The 21697-nt window shown below is 42.9% G+C and overlaps 1 protein-coding gene across 8 annotated transcripts in view; it reads right to left on the bottom strand.

The window, feature by feature from the left end:
- LOC147028666 (calcium/calmodulin-dependent protein kinase kinase 2-like) overlaps positions 1-21697 on the bottom strand; it is a 200879-nt gene that overhangs the window by 9667 nt on the left and 169515 nt on the right. For all 8 annotated transcript variants that reach the window (XM_085879310.1, XM_085879312.1, XM_085879309.1 and 5 more), the window contains 4 exons: positions 15587-15701; positions 15367-15432; positions 3396-3585; positions 2979-3133 (listed from right to left, as the gene is read on the bottom strand). In XM_085879310.1, the coding sequence (XP_085735436.1) occupies positions 2979-3133; positions 3396-3585; positions 15367-15432; positions 15587-15701 (526 nt within the window). The remainder of the gene's footprint in view (positions 1-2978; positions 3134-3395; positions 3586-15366; positions 15433-15586; positions 15702-21697) is intronic.

The raw sequence follows: 21697 nt of genomic DNA, 5'->3' as shown, positions 1-21697 counted from the left end.
GGGATCTGTGGCATCCATGCTGAACTTCTCAAGGCTGGTGGAAATGCTGCACTCGTGTCGTTGCATGCAGTTTTGTGCTCTGCCTGGAACACAGGCATCATCCCAACTGACTGCAAGAGGGGCCTTGTTGTCCCTCTCTGGAAAGGGAAGGGTGATCGCCAAGACTGCAACAACCACCGAGGGGTGACGCTGCTCTCAGTGCCAGGCAAGGTCTTTGCTCGGATAATTCTTGATAGGGTTCGCCACCATCTGCTTGAGCACCAGCGTCCAGAGCAGTCAGGCTTTACACCAAAGAGGTCAACGATTGACCGTATCCTTGCACTTCGTGTCCTCACCGAACGCAGACGAGAGTTTCGGCAGGGGCTGCTTGCAGCCTATGTTGATCTCTGTAAAGCGTTTGATTCAGTGAATCGGGATGTCCTCTGGAGGATTCTTGGTCTTCGTGGGGTGCCACCGAAACTGATCGATCTGATGTCTGAACTCTACTCTGGTACTGAGAGTGCTGTGAAGTGTGGTGGTACCATCTCTGACTTATTTCCAGTTGTTACTGGAGTTCGTCAGGGATGTGTGCTTGCCCCCACACTTTTCAGCACTTGTATGGACTGGATTTTTGGGAGGATGTCGGAGAGATCAAGTTGCGGTGCATCGTTTGGCAATGTCAAGATCTCGGACCTTGATTTTGCAGATGATGCAGTCATCTTTGCGGAGACTTTAGACATCCTCTTGGGGGCCCTCGAGGTGCTGAATGAGGAGTCGGAGCCGTTGGGATTACGGATTTCTTGGGTCAAAACTAAGATCCAGGCTTTCGGTGACATCTTGGATGCTGCTGTCCTGTCTGTGTCTGTTTGTGGTGAGGATGTTGAGGTCGTGGATAGATTCACTTACCTTGGCAGTGATATTCATGTCTCCGCAGGTTGTGAGCCGGAGGTCAATAGACGTCTGGGTCGGGCCTGGGGAGTCATGGATTCACTGGATCATGGGGTGTGGCGCTGCCGGTACCTGTGCGGGAGGACGAAAGTCCGAGTCTTCAGGTCCTTGGTACTTCCAGTCTTGCTCTATGGGTGCGAGACTTGGACTTTGACCAAGGATCTGAGACGGAGACTTAATTCCTTTGGTACCAGGTCTCTTCGGAGAATCCTTGGCTATCGCTGGTCGGATTTTGTGTCCAATGAGCGGTTGCTGAGAGAGACTCGGATGAGATTTGTTACCTGCATAGTCCGTGAGCGTCAGCTGCGGCTGTATGGACATGTGGCTCGTTTTCCTGACGCTGATCCTGCTCACCAGATTCTCTCAGCGAGGGAGTCTCATGAGTGGAGGAGGCCAGTGGGCCGACCACGTGCCTCATGGTTGCAGCAGGTTGACCATCATCTCAATGAGATGGGGATGGGCCTGGCATCTGCCTGGGGGATGGCCAGACGGAGGCCCCTGGAGTACCGGCGGAAAGTGGACGCAGCGACGCGCTGTTCTGGCACATGCTCCCATACCTGACCTGACCTTCATAATCTGTTTAAATGTGCTTTAATCTCTTCCTGGTTGGTGCGCAAACGCTTCATCTGATGTCCCCTCTGCAGTAACTCTCGCCTGCAGGAGACCAGAAGTTGTGAGAGGAAACCAGAAGCTGCGAGAAGCAGCAGGCAACAGCTAGACACAATGAGAAGCATCAGGAAGGTTGTGTAACGAGCCAACGATCATGCGAGGAGGGGCAAGCAGAGCCCAATATACTTCATATATGACCCAGTCATCGCTGAACGACCTTTTTCTGGAGAGGGTGGGGGGCAAGACCAGACGGGTGGAGTGCCTGCCAAGACAGGAAAAACCGTTTCCACGCAAGCATCGCACGGGAGAAAGTTCCATATTTCTGTCGTGTCTACTCTCTCTGTAATAATTAATACCTGTGGTGTAAGCAGTTAAGTCAGAGGTTAAGCCAATGTGGTTTTGTAGGCGCAGGGGCAATTATTATTTTTGTAGATATCGGATTGTGAATAAGACATGGTTTTGTTGGCATTATTGTTATATAGTGCCTATAGAAAGTCGACACCCCCTTTTAAAATTTTCACCTTTTGTTGCCTTATAGCTTTGAATTAAATTGCATCAAGTCAGACTTTTTCCACATCACAACCCACAACTTCTAAGGCCTAAGTCACATTTGCCACGGCGGCCGTGGGGTCTCCAAAATCTATGGCCACAAGCAATTATACGGCGGCCGCAGTATTTCCACGGTCACACAATGTAGCAGTCACATATGTTTTTATTTTTCGGGGAGCCGCACGGCGTATTTAGAAATTGTGGAGACCGAAAACGTGGGGTTGCCGTACGGTCTTTGATTTGATGTCGCACGGTGACCTTAAGGGGGCACTGCGGCGGCCATATAATTTTCAAGGCAGACGCAAGGTAGCCTCAAGGTACCCGCAAGGCGACCGCAGAGGGGCCCTAAGGCGAACATGCGGCCAGACGGACGGTAACGAGTGGGTTCATTTAAAAAAAAAAAAAATTTTTACGTTTTTTTTTTGTTTTTTTTTTTTCGGCTTGTCAAATTGATACGGCGAACGTAGAAATGAAAAAAGTTATAACTCCACGTTATAATTCCACGGCGACCCCTACGGCCTGTAAAAGATAGCCAAACGGCATAGGGCCACCCTGAGGCCACCGCAGAAACTCTGCGGCCGCCGCACGTTTCTGTCAATTCAGAGGGCGTACGGCCGCCGTATCCTCGCCGTAGCGCAAATGTGACTTAGGCCTGAATGAAAAACAAATTCTACAAATTTCAGAAAATTCATTTAAAATTACAAAACTAGAACATCTTGGTTGGATAATAAAGATTGAATGCTGGGTTGTCCCAGGATATTTGGCTGGATCATGTATTTGTGTATTTCAATTAGAAAGGGGCAAAATACTAAAAGGGGAATATTCTCAAGAGAAAGAGAACAAAAATGATGGTGCAGGAAATGGGGGCAGGAAGAGAGTTTGAAGGGACTTACAGCTTTAATGAGGTAGTGCTCATGTAGTTCATTATGTGGGAGGCTCCTGAGCTTCTCCATTGTCTCATACAGACCTGGGCAGCTCTTTACCTTCTCAGAGTTGCCCAAAGCATGTCGAAGGAGCACCAGAGCAACGCGGAACATCACCTTAACGCCTGGCAAGTGCAGCGATGGAAAGTGGGAAGGGTGGGAGGGGGTATAAATACAAAAGGGAAATATTAAAGGAATGTCAGGAGATTCTTTTTTATTCCAAATCAAAATAATTTCCCTATTTAAACAAGACCAAGCCATGAAGGGTTAGGTTAACCCATTTAGCACAATTGGTCTAGTACCAACTGGTCTTTCCCATTTCTATGTCTTCACCAATTTCCCAAAACGATATCATTCATGAGTGAAGAAAAATGCACATGGTCCAACCTTCACAAAAGAACATGTCCCAAACTCGAAGGACAGAGTCCCATGGTAGTGTGCGTGCAAAAATGCACATGAACCACTCAGTCATGTAAAGCACTGGGTCTACGCCATTCTTTTTGAGGTGCCTGTAAGCCATGGGGCTAGAACGACGCAACAGAGCAAACAAAATCTCTCCATCCAGCTGAAGTGCTTCCTGAAAATAAGTAAATAAATAAATAAAAAGAGTCAATATGTCGTGGAGGTGCAGGACAAATAAAAGGTAATTTTTTTGGAACAATCATGTCTTAAAATTCCATATAAAGGTTTTTTTCCAAAGAACTTTGCATCACGACACTTGCTCTTAATTTCTGAAGTCGACACATTTACCAGGTTGACCATGTCATTACCTGAGCAAGAATTGAGGCAGTGTTATGACCTCCACCACCGAATGTGGATGGAGGTTATGTTTTCACCACTGTCTGTTTGTTTGTCTGTGAGCAAGATATCTCAAAAAGTTGTGGACGGATCTGGATGAAACCTGGTGGGTAGGTTGAGTATGTAACACGGAAGAATCGGTTCGATTTTGGCGAAGATCCGACTCCAGATCCGAGACTAAATGATTCTTCACCATTCAGTGATGGGGATAAAATGATATGTATAGCAGGATATCTCAAAAAAGGTGTGGACGGATTCAGACAAAACTTGGTGGCCAGGTTGAGTATGTAAACAAGGAAGAATTGATTTGATTTTGGATAAGATCCGAATCTGGATCCGGATCCGAGAATTTTTCAAGCGATTCTTCACCATTGAGTGATCGGACTAAAACAAAAAAAAACACGATATTTCAAAAGTTATGGACAGATTCAGATGAAACTTGGTGGATGAATTGCTTCGATGACAAGAACAAGGCAATTAAATTTAAGTTCAGGTCTGAATCCAGATCCGGCACATCAGTGGGATACAAAACGTAAACAAATCAGCTTGGCGAAGGAATGCACTCTACCGGGTGCCGTTCTAGTTATATTTTGTTTTCTGTTATCTACCGATATAAAACACTGTATTTGTGTAGTTGTCTGTCTCCTTTCATAAGGACGATTAAAGAGGGTTTTAAAGGACGATCTTTTCACATGACTGTGTTCACTACGGTTATTTTTAGGATAAAAAAACAAAAACTCAAAAAACATCTATATTAATATTTCGGCACGCCCCTTTCTTTGTTCCACCATCAGATTTTTGTTACTGCATGAAATTAAACAAGCTTTGACATATATAGTAATGATATTATTGTCTTCCTTAAGAGGCCCCTCAAAATTCGTTTTGATGATTATGGTAGTTAAATCTTATTATTATCTATATTAATATTTCAGCACGCCCCTTTTTTTGTTCCACCATCAGATTTTTGTCACTGCATGAAATGAAACAAGCTTTGACATATATAGTAATCTGATGGTGGAACAAAAAAGGGGCGTGCCGAAATATATTAACATAGATGATATTATTGTCTTCCTTAAGAGGCCCCTCAAAATTCGTTTTGATGATTATGGTAGTTAAATCTTATATTATATATTAATATTTCAGCACGCCTCTTTTTTTGTTCCACCATCAGATTTTTGTTACTGCATGAAATGAAACAAGCTTTGACATATATAGTAATGATATTATTGTCTTCCTTAAGAGGCCCCTCAAAATTCGTTTTGATGATTATGGTAGTTAAACAGTTCATGTTCTCCATTTGCAAAATGGGAAGAATTATTGCACAAAAAAGAAATAAAAGTGTTTCCCATTTTTTAGAGGACCGTGGCTATTAAAGATGAGTTCGTAAAACCTTTTGTAGAGTTTGTTATTATTAATCACTATACGACATAGTAAATCGCTCATGTTATTGAGCTGTCAATAAGCTATCAATCATAGACATATAATAAACTCACTTGAGTATTCATATCTCTATTTCAATGCGTAATATCAAGCGGTACCTTCATGATGACCTAATAAAACTGGTCTCGATGTCCGTCCGTCCGTATATCTGTTCACAATCAAACCGATCGTGATGAGTTTTAAGGCTTTCCGAGAGCTTTGGAGAGATTACCTACACTTCCGCACGGTGCTGTTTTTATTATTCCTACTGCACTTCATTAGAACATAAATCGTGGATGGATGCGCAGATCCCAGGAGAACAACTATAGCTGTACAGAACAATTTATATTATCGGTGGATAAAAATGATATTTAATTGATATTATAATAAATTGTTTATTTAAAATATCTTCAAATTTTGTGAGTTTTTAGTTTGTTGTGAAATATTAGGTCCTCGGGTCTCCGCATAGTGGCGTACAGGCTTAAGTCGTACTTCTGTTTACTACCGTAGAAAAGTCACAGAACCATCCGATCAACATGCTGTTAACAGTTTCAGAATCAGCTAAAATCTACAAGATATGAATATGTAGACGACACTGATCCGGCCAGCTAAAATCTACAAGATATGAATATGTAGACAAAACTGATCCAGCCAGCTAAAATCTACAAGATATGAATATGTACATGAAACTGATCCGGCCTTTTGGATCACTTTAAAGTAGGGTGCCCTGTAATTTTAATGCGCTCTATGGATCCTCTGGAACTCACGAATGGTACACATTGTGTAGTAATAAACTACGTGGTAATGTCATCGAAGTGGAGCTACTGCGGGACAGTCGAAGGGGAAAACCTGAATGATTATAATCAATGGATAAAAATGAAATAATATATTGTTTAAAATACATTCATGCTATCTGTCTTTTACCATATGTTGCCAGTGACGCCCATCCAAGACGGGCACCTTTACTAGTTTTTCATAAAAATAATAATTCTGTCTCTCCTATTGCAAATGTAGATGGTGACTTATAATCGGACCTCAAGGATGGTGTACAGAAGCGTTTAAAAAAAACAACAATAAATACCAAGGTACAGGGAGGTGAAATTCGCTGCATGTGATGTGCAACATGCGCCGAGTGAAATGAGTGCTCATTTATGTACATAAGATGTCAAATAAATAAGACAAGTACACCTGACACTAGGCTGAGGCTTCAGAGTTTGGCACGCTGACGAGGCTGTACCGTCAAAATGAAATGTCCCAGACAATCAAGAAAATCGGGTCACATTTATGCATGTAGTGTTTTAAAATAACGCTTCTTGCTATGAAATATCACATTTTCCAATCTCCTTGAATATGTCAAATAAAATAATTCCAACCCATCATTTTTGATGGCCTTTTATACTCATCTATATATGTGTATATATATACATATATACACATATACATATATATATACACATATATACATATATACACATATATATATATATATATATATATATATATATATATATATATATATATATATATATATATATATATATATATATATATATATATATATATATATATATATATATATATATATATATATATACACACATATATACAGGGTAGCCCGAAAGTTACTTTACTGCTGATAAATTTCTTGCACTTCCCTCTGTTCCTTCCCCTCTGCCCTCGCCCGCTATGGTATGCGGAAACACTGACTCAGAAGAATGATGGAGCACAAACAAATACAATGACAAATTAATTATTGTAAGTCCTGTACAATAAAACCTGTATATTAAAAGAGCTCAAGAACAATGCTCACTGGAAAGGGTAAAGTGACTTTCAGGCCACCCTGTGATATATATATATATATATATATATATATATATATATATATATATATATATATATATATATATATATATATATATATATATATATATATACACACACATAATATATGTATGAATGTATGTATGTATGTATGTATGTATGTATGTATGTATGTATGTATGTATGTATGTATGTATGTGCTATATGGCATTAACTCCAAAATGGTCGATGTGGCCCTTACATCACTCCTCGCAGCGCCTCATATATACATATACATAATATATACACATATACATATGAGGCCCGGCGAGGAGGAGTGATGTAAGCGACATTTTTTAATGATATGATGATGATGATGATAGGCGCGGATGATAAGGGAAGGATTAAAATAGTGCAATATGGCATTAACTCCAAAATGGCCGATGTGGCCCTTGCATCACTCCTCCTCGCGGCGCCTCATATATACATATACATATACATATACATATACACATATTGTTACGGTTCTCGGAACCAAATGCATACAACATACAGGTATCCCAAGTCAGTTATTTCATGAATATACGTGCAGTTAGATCCCTACCTTTTGTCTAGCGGGACAACAGGGAGTGCGTTGCGATGGGCTTTTAGTTAGGATTAAAAATCATTTCTTCCCTTTCATTTTATTCCCCCTCTTATTGGAACCACAACGTGATGAGTGCCTACCCAGAGACTGTTTTTCTGAGGCAGAATCCTGAGGATGGTTATCTGAGGCAGAATCCCGAGGATGGTTATGGTAGCTGCACTGCCATCCACCTTCCTCCCAGACACGGCGGTGTGTGCGGGCCTTGCCTGGCCGAAACCCCGCCCAGAAAGGGCGGACCACACGAAAGCCCTGTCCAATCAGGATGGACGATGACGTCGGCTTCGCCATGGCTCCACCCCCTCGCTCCGTGATCTATAAGTTACGAAGCAATCCTCAGAGTAGAATCGTGGTATGGGATGAAAAGGAGTTCGTGGTTGGATTTGAGAGAAAGCAAGGAAGGAGTTGGATTTGGAAGTGCAGAGTGCTTGGTTGGTTCGTGTTCGGTGGGTTCGTTGGTTGGTTGGGAAGGTCGAAGAAGGTTGTGGTAGAAGGATTGGAAGTGTGCAGTTGTTGAAGGGGTCGTTGTTACGGAGTGTCTGCCCACATCTCACCTCGGCGGCCCGTCTGTTGTGCTGGTCCGCGCACACCCGACCTCGACTGGATCTCTCGTCGGGTCCTGTCTGCTGCCCCGTCCCCACCTTGGACTCCGCGCAATCCACTCGAGCTCCTCCACGGACCCAAACTCCACACGGGAGGCTGTGGTCCGAAATGTACGACTGTTGTCAGGTGCCGCACCACGGCGCACTCCTTCCCCCAAAACTCTCAGGTATAGAGAACTGCGACCTCAACTCCCTCCCTCACTCCCTCCCTGGCTGCAAAAGGGTCCCCTTTTCTTTTCGTTGGGTTTGTTTTGTCTGAGTGTGTGGCTGGTCTGAGTGTGTGTCTGAGAGTGTGGTGCCTGTCTTTTAAGTAAAATTGTACAAGATCTTTGATTATTGTAATTCCTGCTTTTATTATTCTCGCGTAAGTCTGCTCTGTGTCCGCTTTGGAAAGTTGCTGTAAAATTGTCGCACTACATCTCTCTCATCTTCCCCCTACATAACATAACCAATAAACCTTGTTCCTGTGCCACATGTTTTTCCTCGCCTTAGTGTAAATAAATCATTGTAGAAATGTTCCCAGCTCGTTTTTGTCTTTTCCTCCATTGGTCCAGCATGGTTCGGATCTAAGTTTAGCCGGGTATTTATTCCCGATAATCCATTACTTTTAGCCAATACGTCCTTGGCAGTTCTGCTCGGCTGCATCCGATCCAGAAAGGTAGTTGGTAGAGTTGGTAGTTGGTACTCTACCGAAGTCGGTAGGGTTATCCAGTTCGGGCAAGACGTACCGAGAGCGTGGTTCCCCGGGAGTTAAAACCGCGTGGTTAATTACGTAACTTGGTTCCAGACAGGAGGACCCTATGCCACACGGTTGAGCGACCCGCCACGTCACGGAATTATCCGTGAGCGATGGCCTACAATTCCGGGGAGTATGGTGGGAATCGACGTAAATTCCCGCACCTAGTGGTCATTCTCTTTGCCACCGGACCCCGGCCCACAACAATATATATATATATATATATATATATATATATATATATATATATATATATATATATATATATATATATATATATATATATATATATATATATATATATCTATCTATATCTATCTTCTTCTTTCGGCTGCTCCCGTTAGGGGTCGCCACAGCGGATCATCCGTATGATCCGCATAGTGATTTGGCACATGTTTTACGCCGGATGCCCTTCCTGACACAACCCTGGTCGCCTCTTATGACACAGGGATACGGTACACCTATTTTAACCGGGGTATACACCGGCCCAGTACACTGGTACTCATTTCGCCAACCTCGGAAGGATGACAGGCTGAGTCAACCCCCTGGTGTATTAATTCAGTGGCCCAACGGGGCTTGAACTCAGGACCTTTTGGGTCCCAAGCCGCTGCCCTAACCACTGCGCCAACACCAGGCTTCAATCAATAAATACATATGGTATATCTAACACATAAAGTTCTTTCTAATATATATATATTATTGAATTAATATATATATATATATATATATAATAATATATATATATATTACTGAATTAATATATATATATATATATATGTATGTATATATATATATATATATATATATATATATATATATATATATGTATATGTGTATATTTATATATATATATATTTATATATATATATATATATATATATATATATATGTGTATATTTATATATATATATATATATATATATATATATATATATATATATATATATATATATATATATATATATATATATATATATATATATATATATATATATATATATATTGTTGCGGATTCACGCCCGCCGGCGTGCGAGCGGCCACGTAACTCGAATCGCGGCACGTCGCCCACCGGACGGACAATCCCGTCGTGACCCTCTCGGACTAACACCGGGAACTAGTCACGGGTGGGCCTTTCGGCCTCACCACGATCGTGCCAATCGGCCCCCCGCGTGGGATAGGGTTGCTCGCCAAATTCGACCTACCTAAGTACCCACACGGAGGGTAGACCGGGCGATCGCACCTCGCCGCAGGTCGACTTCGGACACGGGCCACTTTAAGCGACCCGTTCCGTACTATCGGGATAACCGAGCGGTGTTATCGTCAACCTGGACGGTTCGATTAATTATCGGGCGTTTTAGCCCACGACCAACCCTTTACGTGAAGTAAGATGGAGATTCAATAAAGGAAAAGACGAAGTGAAACGGGAAAACAGTTCAACATAAAGCACATTTATTTCGCGATGAACGGAAAGCACACATATACAATTACACCAAAAGCAAATGTAAAAGAAGAAGAAACCCACAATAATACACAAAAAGCAAATGTAAAAGCAAAACACAATGCAGATCTAACCGACTACCGAGCACACGGCAACACTTATACAGTTTTACTTCACAGACGGCGCCGACAACACATATACTGAAAGCAAAAGAAAAGGACCACCCTCAAGGATGATGGGGGCAGACGGGCCTGGGGCCGAGACCGCGTCGGGCCTACCCGTCTGATGAGCCGCAAAATGGCGGTGGCGCCCCGACTCCGCGGGCCTCGCTGGGACTGCCTGGTATGGGGTGGGAACGGGGCCCCCTTCTCACACTATCTCAGCGCGGGGGAAACAGGAGGGGGTTGTTGATGCTCGGGGGAAGGAGGATATCTCCCTGGCTCGGGTCCCGCGACGAGCGTCTCCACCACGACCTCGGTCGCGTTGCCGGCCTCTCCTCTTCGCAGCTCCCCGACTCTGACACGAGCACCCCCTCGACTGCCTTCGCCGCCGCCACCTCTCCAACTCTCCACAGCTCCGTCCAACTGCCTTCTCCGACTCCTCTCTTGACTGGCTCTTCCCAACTCAACTCCGAACTCCACTTGACTGACTACTACTGCTTCTTCTTCCCAACTCAACTCCGAACTCACTCCTACTACTCCTTTTCGGCGAGCGAACGCGGCCCTTTATAGCCCCCCGTGGCTTTGCTCTTTCACCTTCGACCCTTTACCTCTGGCTGGCTCCCCATTGGACAGAGGAAAAGTGGGCGTGAATGCTTTTTGATCCATGAATCTGCATATAGCGATATTACTCCGACGCACCTGGAGGCGGGGCCAAATCGCCCCATGCTCACTGATAGGATGGAACAGAAGTGGGCGTGAGTCGTTTTTGATCCGATTGCTTCGGAAAGGCCGGCGCCTTTGCACCCGCTGCTCGGTGCGCGCCCTGCACGAGTCCAGTATCGGTACCCACAAGCGGCGCGGGAATGGTGGTGATGCGATGGTTGCGAGGGCGAGTTGTGATGGTAAAGGTCGTGGCTGTTGTTGTGAAGCGGCGTTGCGGTTGGTGGTTGTTGTGTGATGGCTGTTGAGACGTGGTTGGTGGTGGTAGTAATGGCGGCTGGTCCAAAATAAAGATAGTAAAAGAAAAACGGCTATCTAGAGGGGTCGCAGCCCGAATGAATGACATTTATTCCCTCTAAACAACGGGTTTGGGCCTAACTACACATATACTTACAGAGATATCTCACCTAAGGGACCTGAATGGTGGTTTGCGAATTTCGTCAACCACAACACTATCTATATATATATATATATATATATATATATAGATATATATATATATATATATATATATATATATATATATATATATATATATATATATATATATATATATATACCAAGTCGAAAACACCAGGGGGTTGACTCAGCCTGCCATCCTTCCGAGGTTGGCAAAATGAGTACCAGTTGTACTGGGCCCGGTGTATGCCCCCGTTAGAATAGGTGTACCATATCCCTGTGTGTCGTAAGAGGCGACCAGGGTTGCGTCAGGAAGGGCATCCGGCGTAAAAACCGATGCCAAATCATTATGCGGACAACAACAATAGAGCGAAATGGAGACGGATGATCCGCTGTGGCAACCCCTAACGGAAGCTAGCCGAAAGAAGAAGAAGAAGAAGAAGAAGATGTATTTATTGATTGGGGGGGGGAGGGGGAAGTTGGTGCATCGTACCGACCTTTAATATCAGTCAGTGAGCTTGGGGTTAGAAAGAACTATATGTGTTAGATATACGATATGTACTTATTGAATGGGGGGGGGGAGGGGGGAAGTTGGTGTATCTTGGATCATAGTGAGCATTTGGTTTGAAGAACATTTTAAATGCCCCTTGTATTCTTTTAAGCTCAATTAAACTAGCACAAAATCAAATTTGGAACAGAGGCAAAATAAAAACACGAATAGTAGATGTAAAAATTATCCCCGTGTGGGGGTGACGGTCATCTCTATAACAACCACAAGTTCTCAATGTTCAGTTCAGGTAACTGCGAAACAGTCCAAACTAACCATTTAGATTGAAATAGTTCACAGAGATACACGAGGATAATACTACGAATGACATAATTAATAAATATGTATTGTTCATTTAGTACCCGGATAAACACATCAGAATCACCAGTAAGTGCAATACGTGGTTTTCCGGTCCGTCCACTCTCTGGGGACATTTCACTTCCGGTTGTAAAAAAAAAAAAAAACGAAAAAATAGGCTTATCTCTCGGAGATTATGATAATCCTGTAGATTATTATTCACTGATTATAATGCAACTTTCAGAATTAAAATTGGTCAAGTATTTATGGAGATATTGAGGTTTGAAAAATCGTTAGAGCGGGCAAATTGATTAATTATTAATTCCACAGAAGTTTCGTGACACTGCACAAAGTAACATGTCAGGTATGAAAAAACATTTTGTATGCCAGATTCATTAATTATTAATTCATTAATTATGGAATGTACTCATTGATATAATAATCAGAAAGCCCGAAGCATGTAGCATAATTTATCACTTATCCCCTCATCCGGGATCCGTGGCCTCGCCCCACAGCCTGCAGCCCTATGTCCGCCGGTGATTATGTTAGATATCGGCACGATCGAGAGGAGCCTGCAAATTATCCCTGCTGATGCACTGAATTGATGCAATCGTTCGGCCGGAATATTCGTTGTCAAGATGTTGCGTGATTAAATCACCAATACAGTCACTCGAATTTATACCGCCGACATACTTCTTAACAATCACCTTCACCCCAGAAACCACAGTCAATCTGAACCACGTTGACCACTGCTCAGACGCCATGCCCGAACTACTGCGCAGTTCTACTACGCAGTTTGGTTAAAGATGACTCGGCATTTTGGCGCGCGCGCACAAAATTATATTTTGAAAATAAATGCCGACGTTTACATTTCGGGTTTTGAAACTTTTGCACCTTCGGCGGAAAATGTATAAATATAAAATTACCCCCGTGCGGAAGTGACGGTCATCTCTGCAAGAAATAATACCACAAGTTCTCAATGTTCAGTTATGACCGAAGACTATTGCGCAGCTCGACTGCGCAGCTCGAACTGCGCAGTTTGGTTAAAGATGACTCGGCATTTTGGCGCGCGCGTGCACGAAATTATATTTTGAAAATAAATGCCGACGTTTACATTTCGGGTTTTGAAACTTTTGCACCTTTGGCGGAAAATATATAAATATAATATACAAGGTCAGCTGCTATGCAATGACACCATTCACTAACTATTACCATGCCCAGTAGAGAATATATAGCCTCCTGAAGGAAGGGCAGTTTTTGCAAAGTTTGAAGTCACGTGACACGAAAACGAAAGAGAATATCGAAAATCCGGCCCGACCAAATTTAGATATTGTCGCATAGATTCATATGCCACAATCAAATTCAAGATTGCTTGAGAAATGTAGGAGGAGATAGATTTTGAAAATCGGCATTTTCGCATTTTTTGCCAACTTTGAAGTCACGTGACACGAAAACGAAAGCGAATTGCGAAAATCCGGCCCAACAAAATTTAGATATTGTCCCATAGATTCATATGCTGCAATCAAATTCAAGATCGCTTGAGAAATGGCGGAGGAGATAGAATTTGAAAATCGTCATTTTCGCATGGAAATCGTCATTTTCGCATTTTTTTGCCAACTTTGAAGTCATGTGATATGAAAACGAAAGCGAATATCGAAAATCCGGCCCAATCAAAATTTAGATATTGTCCCATAGATTCATATGCTGCAATCAAATTCAAGATCTCTTGAGAAATGGCGGAGGAGATAGAATTTGAAAAATCATCATTTTCGCATTTTTTTTGCCAACTTTGAAGTCACGTGACATGAAAACGAAAGCGAATATCGAAAATCCGGCCCAATCAAAATTTAGATATTGTCCCATAGATTCATATGCTGCAATCAAATTCAAGATCGCTTGAGAAATGGCGGAGGAGATAGAATTTGAAAATCGTCATTTTCGCAACTTCAAAGGCCTCGTGACCTTGACCTTGACCTTCGGTGACCTTGAAAGTCATACCATCATATACGGCTCATCGACCTCTATCAGGATCACTAATGACCAGATCTCCCGCTTCAACTTCATTGTGAACGGACGGACGGACCCATATTACCCTTTCACCAATATTATTAGGTCATTGGAAATGACCTAAAAAGGCTAAGAATGTGTTTTATATTTATATTTCATTTCTCCTTCCTTCCTTCTTTGCGAATCGCATCGGCGTTTTTGGCCATCTTCCAGATCATGTGACGATCAAACGGGAAGGAAATTCAAAAATCTGTCCGGTTAGATACAAGATAATATTTTTTACTATCATAATCAATAAACAGTTGCCGAATATCTTGTAGAATGGCAGACGAGATAGGTTTTGAAAATGGCGATTTTTATAACTTACGTGACCTCGTCCCTGACCTTGAACCCGGCCAAAAGTTATATCGTTGTGCAACACTCATCGACCTCTACCCACATACTAAGTTTCATCAAGATTGGAAAGAAAAATTGTTGACGGACGTACGGACATTTGGTCCGGCTTTATTAGGTCATCTCGGTAGAGATGACCTAAAAAATCTGATACCCGTTTAATCCCAACAACTCGCGAATATTTTTCCAATTTGTTGCACAGCAAGTTGTTAAACCATTCAACATCCACCTGATAAACCCACCCGATAATAGGTGACCAACTTCCTGACAACGATCTGGCAACACAATAAACACTGTCACTGTGAGCATGAATAGGCCCTTGCAAAGTTGGGTGGTTGGAGGAGAATGTGTAAAAGATGTCTGAAGGGGTAAGGCATTTTTCTCACAGCTTAACTTACCAGCCCAATGCTGTAATATCCAGGAAGATACCTTTCACATATCTGTACAAAGCACCAAAAAGCTTGCTGCACACAAGACACGATAAAATAATTCAAAATTAACCCAACAATCAATACACTCAACCGTTTGGCCAAAGTGAATAATGGGAACCATTTTATAACAAATAAAGACATTTCAGACATTCTCACTTTTCCTTTTGATGATGCTCAATGTTCTCACCTCTGCTGGCATGTGCATGAGCAATACAGCAGCGACTGGTGCCTGGCCTTGGCAGTAACCCTCTTCTGGCCGGAATACCGTGTAAGCCTTGAGTACCCGAAACAGGTCCTGCTGCCTGCAAGAAGTACAACCAAGTGTCAGCCACAGGGCTTCAATGGAGCTTTGCTGAAGCCTTACACCATCCATCAAAGAATCAACAATTTCAATTTTTTTTCCTTCTCTCGACATACATTAATTGAATATTATTTGAATCAATCTTAACAAATCACTCCGAAGGTTTATTGTTGTAGTAATCAACAATAGACCTTTTCGATAGGCTTTATTCTCACAAAACCCATAAGCATATCTACAACAACATAAATATACATAGGGTAAGAATAACAAAATACAATAACGAGTACACATAATACTGAAGGCAAATACCACATACACATAACATAATAACGAAGTTAAACTCCATACTCTAATACCAATTACATTCCTCAGAGTACATTATTCCTAATATAGTATATAACATACCATTACTGTTCCAGCATGACTTTCCACGGAGTACGTGGTATACGTGTCAACACCAGCCATTGACCTTCATATACAGTGCTGCCACATCCGCCCAATTACCATTGCCGCCAATTACAGTATGGCACTTTATTATCACACCATTTATAAAGGAAACTTTTTGCATCCATCTCAAAATCGTCATCTTCCCTGCAGGGTGTCCAAAAAGGATGGTGCTGAGGGAGTGCACTTACATCTGAGCTGGGTTACACTGAATACCCCCATGTCATAGTTCTGGTGAGTACCGAGATAATTTTGTTACACCACTTGTAGAAGTTAATCACCGAAATTAGATCAAAGTCAGCTGCAGTGAGTTATTTTTGTTGTTTGTTTTTTTGTATACATTGTCAAGGCTCGTATGAGAGCGAACAAACAATGCACAGCAAGGGGGGCATGAGACAAGAGGGGTGGGAGAGGGAAGGACAAAACAGTGGGGAACAGAGACATTAGGAGATCTATGGAAGGGCAAGGGATGGGGCGGGGAACACGGGGTATACAAGATGGACAATACAGGGACTTTCAGGAAGGAAAGCAGGGAATTTGAAGGAGATAGGTTTGGGGTGGATTAACTGGGGTAGAAGAGATTGAGGTTTTGGATTGGGGAAGATAAGAGGTGGTGGTGAACAGCTGTAAAAGTTCTCCGACAGCGTCGCTTCTAACAACGTCATTGCTTGATAACGTCGCTAAACAACAGGGAAACATTTTTCTGACATCACAATGTCTCCATCATCCTCCTCACAATAGGCAACTCCCTCACTCCACCTCCACAAGCTCCATCCAAGACCATTGTGGGTGAGTACAGTACAGTGCTGTACTTGACTTTCCATGTTACTTTTTGTTATTCATCTAATGATTTTATTTATTTTGTTTGTTTGCTATTTTATGATTGGGATGAGGGTCGGATTTACGCAAGGGCAACCAGAGCACGTGCCCCAGGGCCTCCACCACCTAAGGCTCATCCAGGATTATTGTCATGATCATATTTTTTTATATATTGTTACGGCTGTGGAAATTCGCAGAGCACCATATAGGTCCTTAGATCAGTTATGCCGATAAGTCTGTGTTCAGATAGATTTCCCCACCGTAGTCTGATGGGAATTTATTCGTGTGATCAGGGCTGTGATCTTTGAGATAGTGTTTTTCCTTTACTATCGTTATTTTGGACCAACCGTTCACAACAACTACCTCCACCAGCAACAGCGCTCTCTCAACCACCAACCATGATCGCCTCAACCACCACCGCATTTTCTACCTCGGCACACAGTTGCCAGAGGCCTGGCCTTCGTCGAGGGAAAGCAGGCGGCCCACGTTCCCCCCTCCCCCGAACGAATGGCATCTCCGCGGTGGATTTCACCCTGCGAGGGACAAAGAGAAGAACCAAGACAACTACCGCGGCAGCGCGCGTCCCTAATTTGGCGGGAAAACGCCTCCCTCTGGAAGTTTCCTGTGTGTTCTGGAAGGAAGGGCGGGAGTTGAAAAGGGGCAGGGCTTGAATATAAAGCGGCGGAACGCAAGCGCTGAGAAAAAGAGTGGAAGAGTCGTGACCGTTGACACAAGGATCGGAGTCGAGGTGGCGAGAGAGTCTCGGGTGTGGTGCTGAGGAGGATCAGAAACGAGGTGGCAGTATCGTGTGTGCTGAGGGGATTGCGAAGAGGGCGCTCTGAATCGCTCTATCGTTCGCAGGGTCGTCGAGTCGAAAGAGACGCCAGCGGTGAAGGCTGGGTCTGGAGAACGGAGCCCAAGACTTCACCACCCGGTCCCGTTTTCCTTTTCATTTTCTTTTGGGCTTTTGTATGTGTGTTTGTGGTGCCGTCTATAAGTAACACTGTTTAAGTGCCTGTATATACTTGCATTTCTTATAAAGAACGGCTGTAGGCTTTTGTTTCTTCTTACTCCTCTTCTCCCCTTCCCTTCTCCCCTTCCCCCGTTGCATGATCCCCATCAATTACGTGCTTGCTTGAATTTGTGTGTAAATAAATGTGCTTGTTTAAATGTAACCCGTTCGTTGCGTCTTTTCCTTAATTGAGCTGCCATCTTGCACTCGGAATATAGTTGGTTTTCAAATAGCCGGTAAAGTGATCGGGTCCAACGGGACTGCGCGATAATACCCCGCTCGGTTATCCTAAAAGGAAGCGAGCTGCTTAAGCGGCTCGTTTCTAAGCGGTCCCGTTGAAGTACAATCTCTCGGTAATCTCCCCGCGCAATTAATTCGGTATATCGACAATTCAGCAATTGACCTTGTAGCGCGTGGGTAGAGTACGGACAAGGTTATGGTGTGCTTAAAAGCACACCCGTGGCTGGTTTTCGGCGTTGATCCGGAAATCCACGACTGGATTGTCTGTTCGGTGGGCGAAGCGGCTGCTATTGATTAGACACGGTCGTTCGCATGCCGGCGGGCGGAAATCTACAACAATATATATATATATATACATATACATATATATATACATATATATATATATACATATATATATATATATATATATATATATATATATATATACATATATATATATATACATATATATATATATACACATATATATATATACACATATATATATACACATATATATATATATACATATATATATATATATATATATATATATATATATATATATATATATATACATATATATATATATATACATATACATATATATATATATATATATATACATATACATATATATATACATATATATATATATACATATATATATATATATATATATATGTACACCCACACACACACGGTCATGCGCCACATAACGACAGTGATGCCTTCTGAGAAATGCATCATTAAGCGATTTCGTCATTGTGCGAACATCAGAGTGGACTTACACAAGCCAAGATGGTATAGCCCACTATAGGTAGAGGCTATATGGTAGCGCAAAGAAACTATTTGCGCTGCCGTGCAAACCCGGCGCGGTTCCCAAAATAACTACGGCCACTACTCGGCTTTTGTCCACCGTCAGGCACCGTCGCACTCTTGCGCACAAACTCCCACGTGCCACGATGCTCACACACCTCGACATGACATTCACACCGGGAGATGCGGTTGCATGTTCGCGCATGTCAACCGCCATCTCCCTCACATACAGCGCTCACACACACGCTGTTCCTCTCACATACAGCCGTTCACTCACGCATGCCATTTCCCTCGCACACGTGGTTCCACTCACACACGGTGCTTCATCCACACACGGCCTTTCACTCACGCTTGCCATTTCCCTCGCACACGGTGCTTCATCCACACACGGCGTGCTAGGAAGCACGCATTTCGGCACACTCGCACACCATTTTACTCACCCACGCGGTTTCTTTTACACAGACCTTTTCCCTCACACACACGGTTCCTTTCACACAACGCCTTTCACCCACGCTATGCGTGCTTTTCAGCACACATTTCACCACACTCGTGAACACACACACCGGGACATTCACAATGGGGAATCGCGTCACCACAAAGGTTCCCGGGGCCTTCATACCCCCCCAATATCGCCTAGGCTATATGGTAGAGCCTATTGCTCCTCGTATGCTACTGTACTGAATACTGTCAGCAATTGTAACACAATGGTAAGTATTTGCGTATCTAAACATAGAAAAGGTACAGTGAAATTATGGTATTAAAGATTTAAAATGGTACACCTGAATAGGGCACTTACCATGAATGGAGCATGCAGGACTGGAAGTTGCTCTGGGTGAGTCAGTGAGTGAGTGGTGAGTGAATGCCTAGGACATTACTGTACACTACTGTAGATTTTATAAACACTGTACACTTAGGCTACACTAAATTTATAAAAAATGTTTCTCTTTCTTCAATAATAAATTAACCTTAGCTTACTGTAACTTTTTTACTTTATAAACTTTTTAATTTTTGAAAACTTTTTGATGAACGCTTAGGGGCCATGATGAACAAAATTTGAGATTAAATCAAGCACACGGAAAAATGACGCAATCAAGAGAAGCGGTAAACACGAGATGGATGGGGCTGCTGCGTAACGCGGCATACTATTTTACAGTAAACTTTTTTTTATAACTGGAAAGAGTACACTCTAAAATAATGATTAAAAAGTACAGTTTAGTAAATACATAAACCAGTAACATAGTTGTTTCTTATCATTATCAAGTATTATGTACTATACAAAATTGGATGTGCTCCACTGTACTTTTATACAAATGGCAGCGCAACGACATCACCAGGTGATAGGAATTTTGAAGCTCCATTATAATCTTATGGGACCACCGTCGTATATGCGGTCCGTCATTGACCGGAACGTCGTAATACGGCACATGACTGTGTATGTATATATATATATATATATATATATATATATATATATATATATATATATATATATATATATATATATATATATATATATATATAAATATATATATATATATATATATATATATATATATATATATATATATATATATATATATATATATATATATATATATATATATATATATATACATTGTTGCGAATTCGCGCCCGCCGGCGTGCGAGCGGCCACGTAACTCGAATCACGGCACGTCGCCCACCGGACGGACAATTCCGTCATGACCCTCTCGGACTAACGCCAGGAACTAGTCACGGGTGGGCCTTTCAGCCTCACCATGATCGTGCCAATCGGCCCCCCGCATGGGATAGGGTTGTTCGCCAAATTCGACCAACCTAAGTACCCACACGGAGGGTAGACCGGGCGATCGCACCTCGTCGCAGGTCGACCTCGGACACGGGCCACTTTAAGCGACCCGTTCCGTACTATCGGGATAACCGAGCGGTGTTATCGTCAACCTCGACGGTTCAGATTAATTATTGGGCGTATTTAGCCCATGACCAACCCTTTACGTGAAGTAAGATGGAGATTCAATTTCAAGAAAAGACGAAGCGAAACGGGAAAAACAGTTCAACCCATCCGCGGCAAACGAACGGAAAGCACACATATACAATTACAACAATTATGCACCAAAAGCAAATGTAAAAGAAACACAACAATTATGCACCAAAAGCAATTGTAAAAGAAACACAATAATGCACAAAAAGCAAATATAAAAGAGAAACACATACTGCAGATCTACTACCGACTACCGACTACCGAGCACACGGCAACACTTATACAGTTTTACTTCACAGACGGCGCCGACAACACATATACTCAAAGCAAAAGAAAAAGGGACCACCCTCCACTATGAGGGGGCAGACGGGCCTGGGGCCGAGACCGCGTCGAGCCTACCCGTCTGGTGATGAGCCGCAAAATGGCGGTGGCGCCCCGACTCCGTGGGCCTCGCTGGCACTGCCTGGAATGGGGTGGGAACGGGGCCCCCTTTTCGCACTATCTCAGCGTGGGGGGGAAACAGGGGGGGGGGTTGTTGATGCTCTGGGGAAAGAGGATAGCTGGCTTGCTTGGGTCCCGCGACGAGCGACCGCGTTCCCGGCTTCTCCTCTCTGCAGCTCCCCGACAGACTCTGAACCCCGACAGACCGACTCTCCTCCAGACCCGTCTTGACTGCTGCTGCCACACTTCGCCACCGCCACAA

The sequence above is a fragment of the Eptatretus burgeri genome, chromosome 4 (assembly GCF_056783735.1).
Source record: "Eptatretus burgeri isolate ZD-2024b chromosome 4, Ebu_testis_v1, whole genome shotgun sequence".
In the NCBI taxonomy this organism is placed as follows: Eukaryota; Metazoa; Chordata; class Myxini; order Myxiniformes; family Myxinidae; genus Eptatretus; species Eptatretus burgeri.
This window is presented reverse-complemented; position numbering and strand designations above follow the sequence as displayed.